At 44.2% G+C, this 15826-nt stretch overlaps 1 protein-coding gene across 1 annotated transcript; it reads right to left on the reverse strand.

Annotated features, from left to right (window-relative positions):
* Positions 1–544: 544 nt before the first annotated feature.
* LOC109866429 (consortin-like) lies at positions 545–14755 on the reverse strand. The gene is made up of 11 exons (XM_031800914.1): positions 14536–14755; positions 12629–13119; positions 11403–11500; positions 9043–9073; positions 6921–7007; positions 6580–6694; positions 3045–3066; positions 2832–2925; positions 2080–2339; positions 1240–1384; positions 545–933 (listed from the first exon to the last, which is right to left on the reverse strand). Exons 2-11 carry the CDS (start codon positions 12714–12716, stop codon positions 725–727), a joined length of 1149 nt encoding a protein of 382 aa, XP_031656774.1. The 5' UTR covers positions 12717–13119; positions 14536–14755; the 3' UTR covers positions 545–724.
* Positions 14756–15826: the final 1071 nt, after the last annotated feature.

A 15826-nucleotide genomic window follows, 5' to 3' on the forward strand; every position in this document is an offset into this window, starting at 1 on the left:
TGTATGTCCTGACTGTATGTCCTGACTGCAGCAGTAAGTAACTGTATGTCCTGACTGTATGTCCTGACTGCAGCAGTAAGTGACTGTATGTCCTGACTGTATGTCCTGACTGCAGCAGTAAGTAACTGTATGTCCTGACTGTATGTCCTGACTGCAGCAGTAAGTAACTGTATGTCCTGACTGTATGTCCTGACTGCAGCAGTAAGTGACTGTATGTCCTGACTGCAGCAGTAAGTAACTGTATGTCCTGACTGCAGCAGTAAGTGACTGTATGTCCTGACTGTATGTCCTGACTGCAGCAGTAAGTAACTGTATGTCCTGACTGTATGTCCTGACTGCAGCAGTAAGTAACTGTATGTCCTGACTGCAGCAGTAAGTGACTGTATGTCCTGACTGTATGTCCTGACTGCAGCAGTAAGTAACTGTATGTCCTGACTGTATGTCCTGACTGCAGCAGTAAGTAACTGTATGTCCTGACTGCAGCAGTAAGTGACTGTATGTCCTGACTGTATGTCCTGACTGCAGCAGTAAGTGACTGTATGTCCTGACTACAGCAATAAGTGACTGTATGTCCTGACTGCAGCAGTAAGTGACTGTATGTCCTGACTGTATGTCCTGACTGCAGCAGTAAGTGACTGTATGTCCTGACTGCAGCAGTAAGTGACTGTATGTCCTGACTGCAGCAGTAAGTGACTGTATGTCCTGACTGCAGTAGTAGTCCTGACTATGATCGTATGGGCATCCAGTGGCTGAACCTATCCAGGAAGCGTTGTACGTGCACAACGTAAAAGTCTACATTGTGAGAGAAATCAATGCAGATGCTACTGTATGTGTCCGCTAGGGTGCAGTACAGAGCCGTCCCGCCCAGACTGATCACCACGGTTACCAGGCACAACAACAGCAGGATCAAACATGAGTCTCCGCCCACCTCGTCTGCACAGAGAAAAAAACATACAAATTAATATTTTGAACAAGATAATGGTGGTTGGTGCAGATGGTATGAGGTGTTACTACAATGTTATTATATTTGTATTAATTTATAATACGTATAGCTTGTATAGACTGTGTGTGGGGGGGGGGGGCATGGTGCTCGCAACACCAGGGTTGTGGGTTTGATTCCCACAGGGGACCAGTATGTATATATATATATACACTCACTACTGTCAGTTGCTCTGGATAAGAGAGTCCACTAAAACATGCGTGTGAGAAGACAGAGGTTGTTTTTGGGCTGATCCATACCTGGTTCCATGCCGTCCTCTGGCTGGCTGAAGTGCACCTTTCGTTTGGAGTTGTGTTTGGCTGCATCGGGACCCTCGGGGGGCAGGCCATCTAACGATGCCCTCCTCCTCTTTAGAATGGACACCAGGCCGTCTGCTGAGGAGCTCTGGATGGGAGCAGAGTGCTGGGAGTCAGAGATATTATTACAGGGAATAGATGGAAAATAACAGGCTATATCTGAAATGGCACCATGTTCCCTATATACAGAGCTACATTTGACCAGCTCAATAGGGCCACCTATAGGTGAAATGATGTGTATGTTTGCACAACAAACTGCAATGATGCACAGATGTAGGATTTGATCACCCTGCTGTTGCAGGAAACGCAAACTGTATTCAAGGTCTATAAAAGGTTGTAATGTTTTGTCATTTGAGGACGTCATTGTCACAACCATTGACTGATTTATCGAACAGGACCTGTATGTGAGCTATTTGTTCTACAGGCGTCTATTGTGGCCCTTTAATGACATCATAGCCTCTGTGTCCTGTCCTCAAATCTCACTGAGTTCCACCCATGGCCACGTTGCTTGGTGTGGCACATGACATGGAATGAAGTAACAAACACAGCCAACTCCGATTACAGACCCAGCTCCTCTGCCAAAAATTCTCTGGGCTCCCTTGAGCCTGTCCAGGGCTGTGTGTCAATCCAAAATGTGTGTCCCCTCCCAAACAAGAGACAGAGACAGAGAGAACAGGCAGAGACAGAGACAGAGAGAGAAGAGACAGAGAGAGAAGAGACAGAGAGAGAAGTGAGAGACAGAGAGATTAGGCGGTAAACATGAGGCCGTTAATGTTTCCTCACCTCCTCCACTTGAGACAGTTTGTCCAGGTCTTCGGCTGAGGCTTGGGGAACCCCCACTGGCCACTCCACCACCTGCACCTCCTCTTCTGGACTCTCCTCAAACACCTCCTCTTCATCCACCCCCTGCCCTTCCTCTTCCAACTCTTCCTTTCCTCGCTCTCCCTCCTCTCCTCCCTCCTCAGCCATGTCAGGGACAGCTCCTGTTGACGTGGTCTCCTTAACATACTCCTCACTCTGTCTTACAGGGTTGTTGACTCTGACTGCAGAGACAAGAGAAGTGTTGCTTAAAGCACGGACACAACGGTAGCGTTTGCCAGCCAAGAGTACTCAGCACCTCTGAACAGAGTGTCGGACGTAATTTGCAAATCGAGTGCAAACCGGTTCTACATGTAGAATCACGCAAAAATGGCATCAGTTAGATGGCCACCGGCAGGGTGGTCCCTCAAACACACACAGCGAACGAACGGCGAGAAGATCAGCAGATCGATTACAGTACTACTGATCACCTGGCTTCACCATAGACAGACACACACACACACACTAACACACTAAAAGTACTGTAGATATAGCTGAGACAGTACGGAAGCATCATCTGGCATCAGATTCCATTTTATGAGCCCTTATTGATTAGAGACATAGGCTTTCCAGTGAACAAAGAGGACGATATCATCAACCTCGTATTCACATCTCTAGGCTAAGTGGCCATACTATAATATTGATTTAGGAATTCATATGATGTGTTTTGTGTTGACCTTTTCCATGATGGGATGGTGACCTTTCTTTCTCTCTCCCATCACACTGCCCCCTGGTGTTGTGGCTGTCTTTCAGCACCGTGTCTGCCATGCTCTGGGGGAAAAAACAGCTCTATCATGAATGTCACACCACAAAAACGCTCATCTTATGTGATGGATTAAGAAACATGATCAAAATGATGGTGTGTAGTGTACTGTTATGTATTTTCTTACCGTTTTCACACTAAGCATTGGTCTATTATGAGAGAGAGAGAGAGAGAGAGAGAGAGAGAGAGAGAGAGAGAGAGACACACACACAGAGAGAGACACAGAGAGAGACACACAGAGACACACAGAGACACAGAGACACAGAGAGAGAGACACAGAGAGAGACACAGACACAGAGAGAGACACAGACACAGAGAGAGACACACAGAGGGAGAGACACAGAGAGAGACACAGAGAGAGAGACACAGAGAGAGAGACACAGAGAGAGAGACACAGAGAGAGACACAGAGAGAGACACAGACACAGAGAGAGAGAGACAGAGAGAGAGACACAGAGAGAGACACAGAAAGAGACACAGACACAGAGAGAGAGAGACACACAGAGACACAGAGACACAGAGAGAGAGACACAGAGAGAGACACAGAGAGAGACACAGACACAGAGAGAGACACACAGAGAGAGAGACACAGAGAGAGACACAGACACAGAGAGAGAGAGAGAGAGACACACAGAGACACAGAGACACAGAGAGAGACACAGAGAGAGACACAGACACAGAGAGAGACACACAGAGAGAGAGTCAGAGAGAGACACAGAGAGACACACAGAGAGAGAGACACACAGAGAGAGAGACACAGAGAGAGGCACAGACACAGAGAGAGACACACAGAGAGAGAGAGACAGAGAGAGACACAGACACAGAGAGACACACACAGAGAGAGAGACACAGAGAGACACACAGAGAGAGAGACACAGAGAGAGACACAGACACAGAGAGAGAGACACAGAGAGAGACACAGACACAGACACAGAGAGAGACACACAGAGAGACACAGAGAGACACACAGAGAGAGAGACACAGAGAGAGACACAGACACAGAGAGAGACACAGAGAGAGACACAGACACAGAGAGAGACACAGAGAGAGAGACACAGAGAGAAAGACACAGAGAGAGACACAGAGGGAGACACAGACACAGAGAGAGACACAGAGAGAGACACAGACACAGAGAGAGACACAGAGAGAGACACAGAGAGACACACAGAGAGAGAGAGACACAGAGAGAGAGAGAGTCAGAGAGAGAGACAGAGAGAGACACAGAGAGAGACACACAGAGAGAGAGACACAGAGAGACACACAGAGAGAGACACAGAGAGACACACAGAGAGAGAGACACAGAGAGAGAGAGTCAGAGAGAGACACACAGAGAGAGACACAGAGAGACACACAGAGAGAGAGACACAGTGAGAGAGAGTCAGAGAGAGACAGAGAGAGACACAGAGAGAGACACAGAGAGAGAGAGTCAGAGAGAGACACAGAGAGAGAGAGTCAGAGAGAGACACAGAGAGAGAGAGTCAGAGAGAGTCAGAGAGAGACACAGAGAGAGACACAGAGAGAGAGAGTCAGAGAGAGACACAGAGAGAGACACAGAGAGAGAGAGTCAGAGAGAGACACAGAGAGAGAGAGAGTCAGAGAGAGAGTCAGATTGGGTAAACTGATGTTTTGAAGCCATTTGATTTAAAAATGTTAAAGCTAACATGACCGGAGGCCACTACAGCAAGTTGGTGTCTGGCATCCAGCTGAATCAATCTACCACAAGCTACTGGGTCGTTGAACCAATTAGGTGCCTTTTCAGTTGTGTAACTCATAAAAAGAGTTTGAATAAAATAAAATAAAAATCCCATCTCAAAAAATAAAGTAACGGGGTTGACAATTTCATCTTACATAAATCCCCATGTGCTTGTTGTGTGCAACAGGGAGGGGCAATTGAATGCAAGCTTCACAAAAAAAAAAAATTTGAAAACATGTCTAGCCTGTCTATCTCTGGGTAACAGGGTTGACGTGTTATGTTCGTCCCGCTCAGTTTTCCACCACAAAACACCAGAAAATGGTCAAAAAGAGTCAAACCAGCTCACCTGCTTTTACACTATGATTAGATGTTCAACATTTCTTTAGAAAAAAATACATTTAAAAAGGAAGAGTTTCACGATATTTAAAAGATAGTTCAGTTCACGTAAGAGGGTTGAACTTAAAATGAGGGCCAGGTTGTTGTTTTTTTTACCTTAAAATGAATCACATGAAATAAATAATTATCTTCAGAAATGACTAGGGCTTTACAATGATGGTGAAAACTTGGAGAAATGTTGAGGTTACATGGGTTAAAATCTTCCTAAAAGTCACATAGGATGCACAGAGATGCACAGAGAGGCACAGAGATGCACAGAGAGGCACAGAGAGGCACAGAGATGCACAGAGAGGCACAGAGATGCACAGAGATGCACAGAGATGCACAGAGAGGCACAGAGATGCACAGAGAGGCACAGAGATGCACAGAGATGCACAGAGAGGCACAGAGATGCACAGAGAGGCACAGAGAGGCACAGAGATGCACAGAGATGCACAGAGAGGCACAGAGATCACAGAGAGACACAGAGATCACAGAGATGCACAGAGATGCACAGCGATGCACAGAGAGGCACAGAGAGGCACAGAGAGGCACAGAGATGCACAGAGATCACAGAGATGCACAGAGATCACAGAGATGCACAGAGATCACAGAGATCACAGAGATGCACAGAGATCACAGAGAGGCACAGAGATGCACAGAGAGGCACAGAGATGCACAGAGAGGCACAGAGGCACAGAGATGCACAGAGAGGCACAGAGATACACAGAGATGCACAGAGATGCACAGAGAGGCACAGAGAGGCACAGAGAGGCACAGAGATGCACAGAGATGCACAGAGAGGCACAGAGATGCACAGAGAGGCACAGAGAGGCACAGAGATCACAGAGATGCACAGAGATGCACAGAGATCACAGAGATGCACAGAGATGCACAGAGATGCACATAGGATGCACAGAGATGCACAGAGATACACAGAGATGCATAGAGGGACAATTTTGGCACTTTAGCAAGTCTTTATTCATATTCAAAATCAGATTGATCGAATTTTCCAAAAGGTCTATATTAAAGGGCACTTCATTTAATAAGACAGGCTTTTAAAATGCAATAATTGTGCACAATTTCTACTTGAAATACCAAAGGGACGCAAAAAGGCACTCATTTCATGGAACGCCCCTACGAACACACCAAGCGACGTGGGCGTGGTTCTGTGACTGAAAACATATCTGAGTCTATAGCTTAGTAGAGTAAGTAAGTCAATTAAATGAGCATTAGTTAATTAAGGTGTGGTTTCATGTCTAGACAAGAATCACTAGCGTGGGATGCTTATAATCAACATTCAAATATAGGGTATGATCTCACATATTATGACTTTAGCTAATAAATCATGTATAAATGAAAATATACATTTAAATGCAGACAGTGTTTGTTGTTCAAATTCCTTTGATCCCTGTATGGAGCGGTAGTATTGTGGGTGGTGACAGACTGTGACAAACTAAAGTAAATAGGCATGATTTGCTTTCCCTTCTACTGACACAATCAGTACCACTGCTGCAACTAACTGTCCAAGTGATTGTGCATTTAGTCCCAGTTCTAGAACAGCACTATAACACATCAGTAAGTATCTAGCTCACCTCTGGTGCGTCCTGCAGATCTGGCTCAGCATTTCTATGTGTTCCTGTCCAGTGCTGTTGGTCTCAGCTGGGGAGGTGCTCTCTGCTACTGTGTTACGCTCTCTCCACTGGCTCTCTGAAAGCACACAGAACACACAGGTTATGATTAACACGCACACACACACACACACACACACACACACACACACACACACAAACACAAACACACACACACACACATGAAGGTATAAACACACAGACACAGTGCAATTGGAAGAATGACAGGGTTATATTTTGTCAGTGATGGGTTCAGGACTTCAGGCTGCAGTGACAGAACAGATGTGTGGAGTAGAGTGCAGTACCCCAGTCCTCCTGCAGGGCAGCAAGATTGGACAGGAGGCGCTCATGGTACAGTTTCTCCAGCTGCAGGAACTGCACCGCCCAATGGTCTGATAAGCATTAGCAGTTAAGGAAACCAGATACCACAACAGCCAATAACAGCTGTCCCTGAGGCTGTCAACTCGGGATTCAAAAGACAGGATCATATTAACAAACTTGTGACAAATAAGCATCTGGTGTTTTGAAGATGACATAAATAAATACTGGAATTTTAAAGCTACTCCAGGACATGTTCTGCTGCTCAATAAATAAAATATTTGACCAGAATATGTACTTTACTATTTTTCAGTCGACTGTGTTGGAATATTTCCAGTAGAACCCTTTTCTCTCCCCAGAACTTCCACACCAGGTCCTCCCAGAAATCAACCACCACTATGGTTGCATCTTAGGGAATTGGGTGCCATTTGAGAAGCACACTATGTCTCTGGACATAGACACAAACCTTTCACATCCACACACAACTCTTTCTATACTGCGGGGCCCAGTTACCATGGTAACAGAGCAAACAGGGCGACAGAGTAGACTCCAGCTAGGAGACTCCAGAGGAAACTGCTGGGAAATCACTGCACAAGCACCGCCTTGGCCCAATCCAGATTCGTTCAAATAATCAATGAAGAAAACCCAAAACCAGGAACTGCTGCTGCTCGTAATCACATAGTTCTACGTGAGCCTTGACAGATTCTCGTTTGTCCACGTGAATCTGTCCATGAGAGATTAGGAAACACCGCAAAAAAATTGTCCCTTTCCTTCAGTCAGTTGAATGGATCTTAAAGTAACATTATAAATACTGTCACCACAGTTCCCAGAGTGACATCATAAATCACTGTCACCACAGTCCCCAGAGTGGCATCATAAATCACTTGCACCACAGTTGCCAGAGTGACATCATAAATCACTGTCACCACAGTTGCCAGAGTGACATCATAAATCACTGTCACCACAGTCCCCAGAGTGACATCATAAATCACTGGCACCACAGTCCCCAGAGTGACATCATAAATCACTGTCACCACAGTTGCCAGAGTGACATCATAAATCACTGTCACCACAGTCCCCAGAGTGACATCATAAATCACTGGCACCACAGTCCCCAGAGTGACATCATAAATCACTGTCACCACAGTTCCCAGAGTGACATCATAAATCACTGTCACCACAGTTCCCAGAGTGACATCATAAATCACTGTCACCACAGTTCCCAGAGTGACATCATAAATCACTGTCACCACAGTCCCCAGAGTGACATCATAAATCACTGTCACCACAGTCCCCAGAGTGACATCATAAATCACTGTCACCACAGTCCCCAGAGTGACATCTTAAATCACTGGCACCACAGTCCCCAGAGTGACATCTTAAATCACTGTCACCACAGTCCCCAGAGTGACATCATAAATCACTGGCACCACAGTCCCCAGAGTGACATCATAAATCACTGGCACCACAGTCCCCAGAGTGACATCATAAATCCCTGGCACCACAGTTCCCAGAGTGACATCCTAAATCACTGTCACCACAGTTCCCAGAGTGACATCATAAATCACTGTCACCACAGTCCCCAGAGTGACATCATAAATCACTGTCACCACAGTCCCCAGAGTGACATCATAAATCACTGTCACCACAGTCCCCAGAGTGACATCTTAAATCACTGGCACCACAGTCCCCAGAGTGACATCTTAAATCACTGTCACCACAGTCCCCAGAGTGACATCTTAAATCACTGTCACCACAGTCCCCAGAGTGACATCTTAAATCACTGGCACCACAGTCCCCAGAGTGACATCATAAATCACTGGCACCACAGTCCCCAGAGTGACATCATAAATCCCTGGCACCACAGTCCCCAGAGTGACATCATAAATTACTATCACCACAGTCCCCGGAGTGACATCATAATTCCCTGGCACCACAGTCCTCAGAGTGACATCATAAATCACTGTCACCACAGTCCTCAGAGTGACATCATAAATCACTGTCACCACAGTTCCCAAAGCTTCGAAAGAAACACACTGCAATTCAACAGCTCAATTAAAACAAAAGACATAGTGGAGATAAGTATTAGGAATGTGATGGCAAGGATACAGTCCTCATCCAGGGAGTAGGCCTCTGCTATCTGTGAAGAACGAGACAGAGAGAGAGAAAGAGTTAACATCTGGCAATGTTAACATATGTTTCACATGCCAATAAAGTCCTTAAATTGAAATTGAATTGAGAGAGGGGGGGGGGGGGGACATTACAAACCGACCTGCTTATTCTGTTACTTGGATAACTCACTCAGAATCAGACTTGTACGTATGTACGTATTTTTGTGGCTTTACTTAAAAATATAATGTGCTCTCAATGTGTTACATAAAGGAAATACATAAACTAGATCGTTTCATTTAGAAAGTCATTCATTTAATTGAATTAGAAAGGTATTTTGCTGAAGAAAAATGGTGTACTTGCTTTAGCTGCAGACTCTAGAATAGATATTCTGGTGCTTGGGAATGAAGTATTGGAAGGTATAGGGAAAAAACACTCAAGATGGGACTCAGATGTCACGTGGTAAATAACTAGGCGTTGTGTGTCAGGTTCACTTATAACATGACGCGCAGCAGAACTCAAAACAACTCTGCCTGTCCCTGCTTCAACTCTGTAGAGCCACACACATACTCCAGATGCCATGAGATTTCCCATAGAGGTCAACGCCTGTTTACAAGGAGTTTACTTCTCTTGGCCAGTTATTCTGCCAATACTCCACTGATTGTACCAGTCTGATCACAGAGCAACTCTTTCTTCTGTATCAGTGTATAAGAGGCCTGTCCCAAATGGCACCCTGTTCCCTGTATAGAGCACTACTTTTGACCCGGGCCCATAGGGAATGACCATATGTAGGGAATAGAGTGACATTTGAGACGTAGCCCTTAGTGTTGCCGGTCCTTTCTATGGGGAGTCTAAATCATAGCTGGCTCTTTGTTCCATGATGATCAGAATTGGCAAAGACAGAAAAACAACTACAAGGCTATTACAGTACTATGGGGGCCAACGTAGTAACAGAATAAGATTAGAACAGTGTACAGAGAAAGGGCATCATACCTTTAAAAATGTGCTCGTCTTGTCCTAGTGGCAATGAATTAGCTGATAACTACTTTAATGAGGGAAACAATTACATGTTGTTGTCTCACCTTGCTATCTTTAGATTAATACACTAACTGTAAATCACTCTGGATAAGAGCATCTGCTAAATCACTAAAATGTCAAATGTAATGATTACATTTCTTAAAGCTTGATTTATTCTCCCTACAAACGAAAACAAAACAGAACGGAAAGACAAGATGTTTCAGTGGCAAAAAAAAGGTGACAGAAGAGGATGGTACAAAACACAATCGGCCCTTAGGACCAATCCACAGAGGACCAGAACACAGAGGACCAATCCACAGAGGACCAGAACACAGAGGACCAATCCACAGAGGACCAATCCACAGAGGACCAGAACACAGAGGACCAGAACACAGAGGACCAATCCACAGAGGACCAATCCACAGAGGACCAGAACACAGAGGACCAATCCACAGAGGACCAATCCACAGAGGACCAGAACACAGAGGACCAATCCACAGAGGACCAATCCACAGAGGACCAGAACACAGAGGACCAGAACACAGAGGACCAATCCACAGAGGACCAGAACACAGAGGACCAATCCACAGAGGACCAATCCACAGAGGACCAGAACACAGAGGACCAATCCACAGAGGACCAATCCACAGAGGACCAGAACACAGAGGACCAGAACACAGAGGACCAATCCACAGAGGACCAGAACACAGAGGACCAATCCACAGAGGACCAATCCACAGAGGACCAATCCACAGAGGACCAATCCACAGAGGACCAGAACACAGAGGACCAATCCACAGAGGACCAATCCACAGAGGACCAATCCACAGAGGACCAGAACACAGAGGACCAATCCACAGAGGACCAGAACACAGAGGACCAATCCACAGAGGACCAATCCACAGAGGACCAATCCACAGAGGACCAGAACACAGAGGACCAATCCACAGAGGACCAGAACACAGAGGACCAATCCACAGAGGACCAATCCACAGAGGACCAATCCACAGAGGACCAATCCACAGAGGACCAGAACACAGAGGACCAATCCACAGAGGACCAATCCACAGAGGACCAGAACACAGAGGACCAATCCACAGAGGACCAGAACACAGAGGACCAATCCACAGAGGACCAGAACACAGAGGACCAGAACACAGAGGACCAGAACACAGAGGACCAGAACACAGAGGACCAATCCACAGACGACCAATCCACAGAGGACCAGAACACAGAGGACCAATCCACAGAGGACCAGAACACAGAGGACCAATCCACAGAGGACCAAAACACAAAGGACTGTGTGAGGGTGAAAAAACACATACACACACAAACACACACACCTGGTGTAGAGACTGTGGCAGCAGTGTGTGGTCATTGTGTTCTCCCAATGACTGTAGTGAGGCAAGCAGGTCAGGGCTGGGGCCTGGGTGACCACTTCCTGAAAGCACACACAATGTCATGTGCAATACAAAGTTGATGAATAGAGATGCAGTAGAATGAATAGGTGTATAGCTGTAACAGTTTAAAAGGTATGCAGTAGAATGAATAGCTGTAACAGTTTAAAAGGTATGCAGTAGAATGAATAGCTGTAACAGTTTAAAAGGTATGCAGTAGAATGAATAGCTGTAACAGTTTAAAAGGTATGCAGTAGAATGAATAGCTGTAACAGTTTAAAAGGTATGCAGTAGAATGTATAAGTGTAACATTTTAAAAGGTATGCAGTAGAATGAATAGGTGTAACATTTTAAAAGGTATGCAGTAGAATGAATAGGTGTAACATTTTAAAAGGTATGCAGTAGAATGAATAGGTGTAACATTTTAAAAGGTATGCAGTAGAATGAATAGGTGTAACAGTTTAAAAGGTATGCAGTAGAATGAATAGGTGTAACAGTTTAAAAGGTATGCAGTAGAATGAATAGCTGTAACAGTTTAAAAGGTATGCAGTAGAATGAATAGCTGTAACAGTTTAAAAGGTATGCAGTAGAATGAATAGCTGTAACAGTTTAAAAGGTATGCAGTAGAATGTATAAGTGTAACATTTTAAAAGGTATGCAGTAGAATGAATAGGTGTAACATTTTAAAAGGTATGCAGTAGAATGAATAGGTGTAACATTTTAAAAGGTATGCAGTAGAATGAATAGGTGTAACAGTTTAAAAGGTATGCAGTAGAATGAATAGGTGTAACATTTTAAAAGGTATGCAGTAGAATGAATAGGTGTAACATTTTAAAAGGTATGCAGTAGAATGAATAGGTGTAACAGTTTAAAAGGTATGCAGTAGAATGAATAGGTGTAACAGTTTAAAAGGTATGCAGTAGAATGAATAGGTGTAACATTTTAAAATAATCTGTTAGATTTGACCTTTTGAGGCTACTCTTAAGGTGTTATCATGGCAGCCATAAAGAGTAAGGACATTCTAGTGCTCTAGTAGCAAAGATACAATTTGTGCTTGTCTTTTGAAACAGCTTGAGGCAGGTGACCCAGATATACTACACAGTAAATATGTCCCGTATACTACACATGCAGTACTGAACGAGAGGTGTGCTTTATGCGGAGTGCTAGGCTACCTGAGGCAGTTCCAGTGTTGGTTCTCTCCTCTCTCTGAGTAGTATCAGTGTCTGGGTCTCTGGAGGGGCTGCTGCTCTTGTTACCCATCCTCTCCTTCACGCTGTTGTTCTCCTCCAACTCAGTGGTTCCCAAACAGTGGGAGGGACGTGGCTGGCTGCCTTAGGGTTGCCACTTACTAGTATTGGATTCTGGCTAGAGATATTGATTTGGTTCAGGATTACTCTATGGGTCACAGAAAACTCCAAAAGCTTTAGGTCAGCTTAATAAAATGTGGGATCCAATGTTCTAGGTTTCCCAGTTTGTTGTTGTTGTTGTTGCAGTTTGGAAAATATGAGTAGACGGTTGTATCATCAGTGAGTGGATAAGGTCTATTATTTCATCTCTTTGAATTCTGGTCTTCTTGTTGGGGTTGTTTGGGGCTCTCCCTGATCCTCGAAAACCCTTGACCAAGCTCACCAAGGAGCTTATTCCTCTCCTCTTCAACACCCTGCTGGATATAAACAGATGTTATTGTGTTAGTATCAGCGTGTGTTTCCAACCCAGAGATAAACTGCATTATTTCTTACCGACTGCACTCCTACTTGAGTTAGTGAGAAAACTCAATGTGCAGAAGAGTAGGAGTGAAATGCTAGTTATTTTGCTGAGTGAATCTTTTCTGAGAGAACTCTTTGTGTTACAAGCCTGACCTCCAGGGGACCCAACATACACAAAATAATCTTGGTTCGGGGCCACCTGGAGGTCGGGGGCCCCCCAGATTGCATATGAACACATCATAAGCAATAGCAACATGTGTAGAATTGCAGGGAATTAGCTTTAAAACTGTGCAAATGTCTCTCTTTCTAGGAGGTAGACCGGCCCTGCACACGCACAGAGACAGAGAGAGAGAGAGAGAGAGAGAGAGAGACAGAGACAGAGAGAAAGCCAGTTGACACAGTGTTTAATAAACAACCTCCATCATAAGACCTAGCCTACATTTATGCTTGAATGAATGACCAGAGAGTATGGATGGAAAATGCACAGAGTGTCAGCTCGGAACACTTGGTGCCATGTTCACAGTCATGTGGATGTGAGCGGGTTTAGAACATAGAACTAGAAAATAGAATGTGACAGTTAGAAAACAGCTTAGAGCAAGGAGGACTGTGAATCATATGGTGTGAATCCTGTCTACTGTGTAGTAGTGGCTGGCCTTTACCTTCCTATTATCAAACCACTGTGACTGAGCATTACTCATAGCTCTTACATAGATTTAAAGTGACAAAACTCACGGAACATTTGCACACCGTTTCTCAACCATGTTTGTATCATCCAACCTGAAACTGACAAGACTACTGATTACAATGTTACCTTTTTGATATATAGAGTAATATGTGTAACAGAAATGTTGTCATTTCAGAGGTCTATTTGGTCTTATTGGGTTATTTTTCTTGTAGTCATGTGTACTTTTATTTTGTGACGTTTGCAGGACCATGTATTTAAATCAAGGCTACTTCATGTCGCCAACCAATAGTGAAGAATTGATGCTGAAGCTGATGCGTTCTGCTTTCAAGTGCGTGCTCTGCTCGGTGTTGTCGAAATGATCAGTACAAGCCAAGCCTTTCATGTTGTTTCAATTCATGTAAATACTGTTTAAGTCTACACAGTAGCAGTAATAAACAGGATTCATGCGCTGCAATATCGCAATTTACAGTATATATGTTCACCTAATTAACAAGTTCATGTTTATTATTCGGCAAGGAAGAGCAAACATTTCAGGCTAGTCCAATAAAATAAAAGCCATTAATGCGAAATTTAGCCTATAACTTGATGGACTAACATGCTGTGATAATTATACCCGAAGAGCACTCAATGATAACAACAGTACAAACTGTGGTAGGCTACCTCATCACGCGGATGTATGCATACTCACACATGCAGTATAATGTCCCGCGGTAGACAGTAGATTCGTGGGTGACAATCACCGGAACGGTCATCAACGGTCATACAACTCAATCCCTTCCATTCTGAACGCGATGTTGTAAATGCACATGATGCTATAATCGTGAGTGTCACCGTGGGTAGTGATTTTTAGAATCTGTCAACTAAAGTGATGTTCTCTGCGGATCCATGGTTGTTTACGATCTAATCCGGGAAATTTCTGTTGCAGCTCCTCATTGCAAAATATATCACTTTATTGTACAAACAACGGAGGCAATGGGGACATCTTCTGGCTGAACTCTTATATCCCTCACCGATTGGCCTGCAGTAACTGTAACTAGAGGAATGGATTTATGGGGCTTGCATGTGATTTTTTTGCCCAGTATTTACAAAATGTGGGAAAGTATTGTGTAAAAGGCATCTCCTTAGAAACCGTATATAACAATATATATTAGAGAGCTTTGGTATCATTCTCATGGAAAGCTTATTCAATATCTGACACTTGATATTGCACTGGTGTATCATCAGTAAAGTAACTGAGTCAGTGTTCTTCTAGCCTACTCCTATATGCATGTGCTTGATACCTCTGGGGTCCTCTATGCAGGTTTCCATTATAATTAAATGGTCAAAATGTATTTGAATAATCCCATGGGTAACTTACTATTTAAAAAGATGCATAGCCTTCGTCTGTGTATATGTAGACAATATTTCTAGAAATGGTGATTCAAAGTGTGAAATCCACAGTGTTGAGAATCCTTGTAACAACGTGGGGGCACATCCAACACAGGCAGCACAGGCAACACAGGCAGCTCAGTAGTATTAACCCTCTGATTGACCCTTATCATACTGTACTGTCTGTTCTTTCTAGATATAGTTGCCCTGTTCACATCTGCATTGGTATTTTCATGGAGACTTCAAATGAGTCCTAAATGACGGTGAAGTAGAGCAGAAAGAGAGAAAGGCTGGAACAGGGAGTGATCTGTGTGTGTGTGTGAGGGGGGGGCTACCTTTAGAAGTGAACTCTGGCTGACTGGGCATCCTCATTACCTTCCCACTGGAAAACAGCCGTAGCGACAGCAGCTAATGGCTAAGCTGTTGCATCATGTTACAATAATGTACCTTAAAGGCCCAGCACTGCTAAAAAACGTGATGTTCCTGTGTTTTATATACATATCCACACTAACAGGTTGAAATAATATTGTAAAATTGTAAATTATGATAATACCCTTTTGGTTTAAGAGCTGTTTGAAAAGATGCCTGAAATTCCAGCCTGCTTTGGTGGG

The sequence above is a fragment of the Oncorhynchus kisutch genome, linkage group LG21 (genome assembly GCF_002021735.2).
Source record: "Oncorhynchus kisutch isolate 150728-3 linkage group LG21, Okis_V2, whole genome shotgun sequence".
NCBI classification, from domain to species: domain Eukaryota; kingdom Metazoa; phylum Chordata; class Actinopteri; order Salmoniformes; family Salmonidae; genus Oncorhynchus; species Oncorhynchus kisutch.

Coding starts and splice junctions, on each gene's coding strand:
- LOC109866429 (XM_031800914.1), bottom strand. CDS start 12,716: ATGGGTAACAAGAGCAGCAGCCCCTCCAGAGACCCAGACACTGATACT. Junction 2,926..3,044: donor CAATGCTTAGTGTGAAAACG/GTAAGAAAATAC, acceptor TTTTTCCCCCAG/AGCATGGCAGACACGGTGCT. Junction 2,340..2,831: donor ACCATCCCATCATGGAAAAG/GTCAACACAAAA, acceptor TTGTCTCTGCAG/TCAGAGTCAACAACCCTGTA.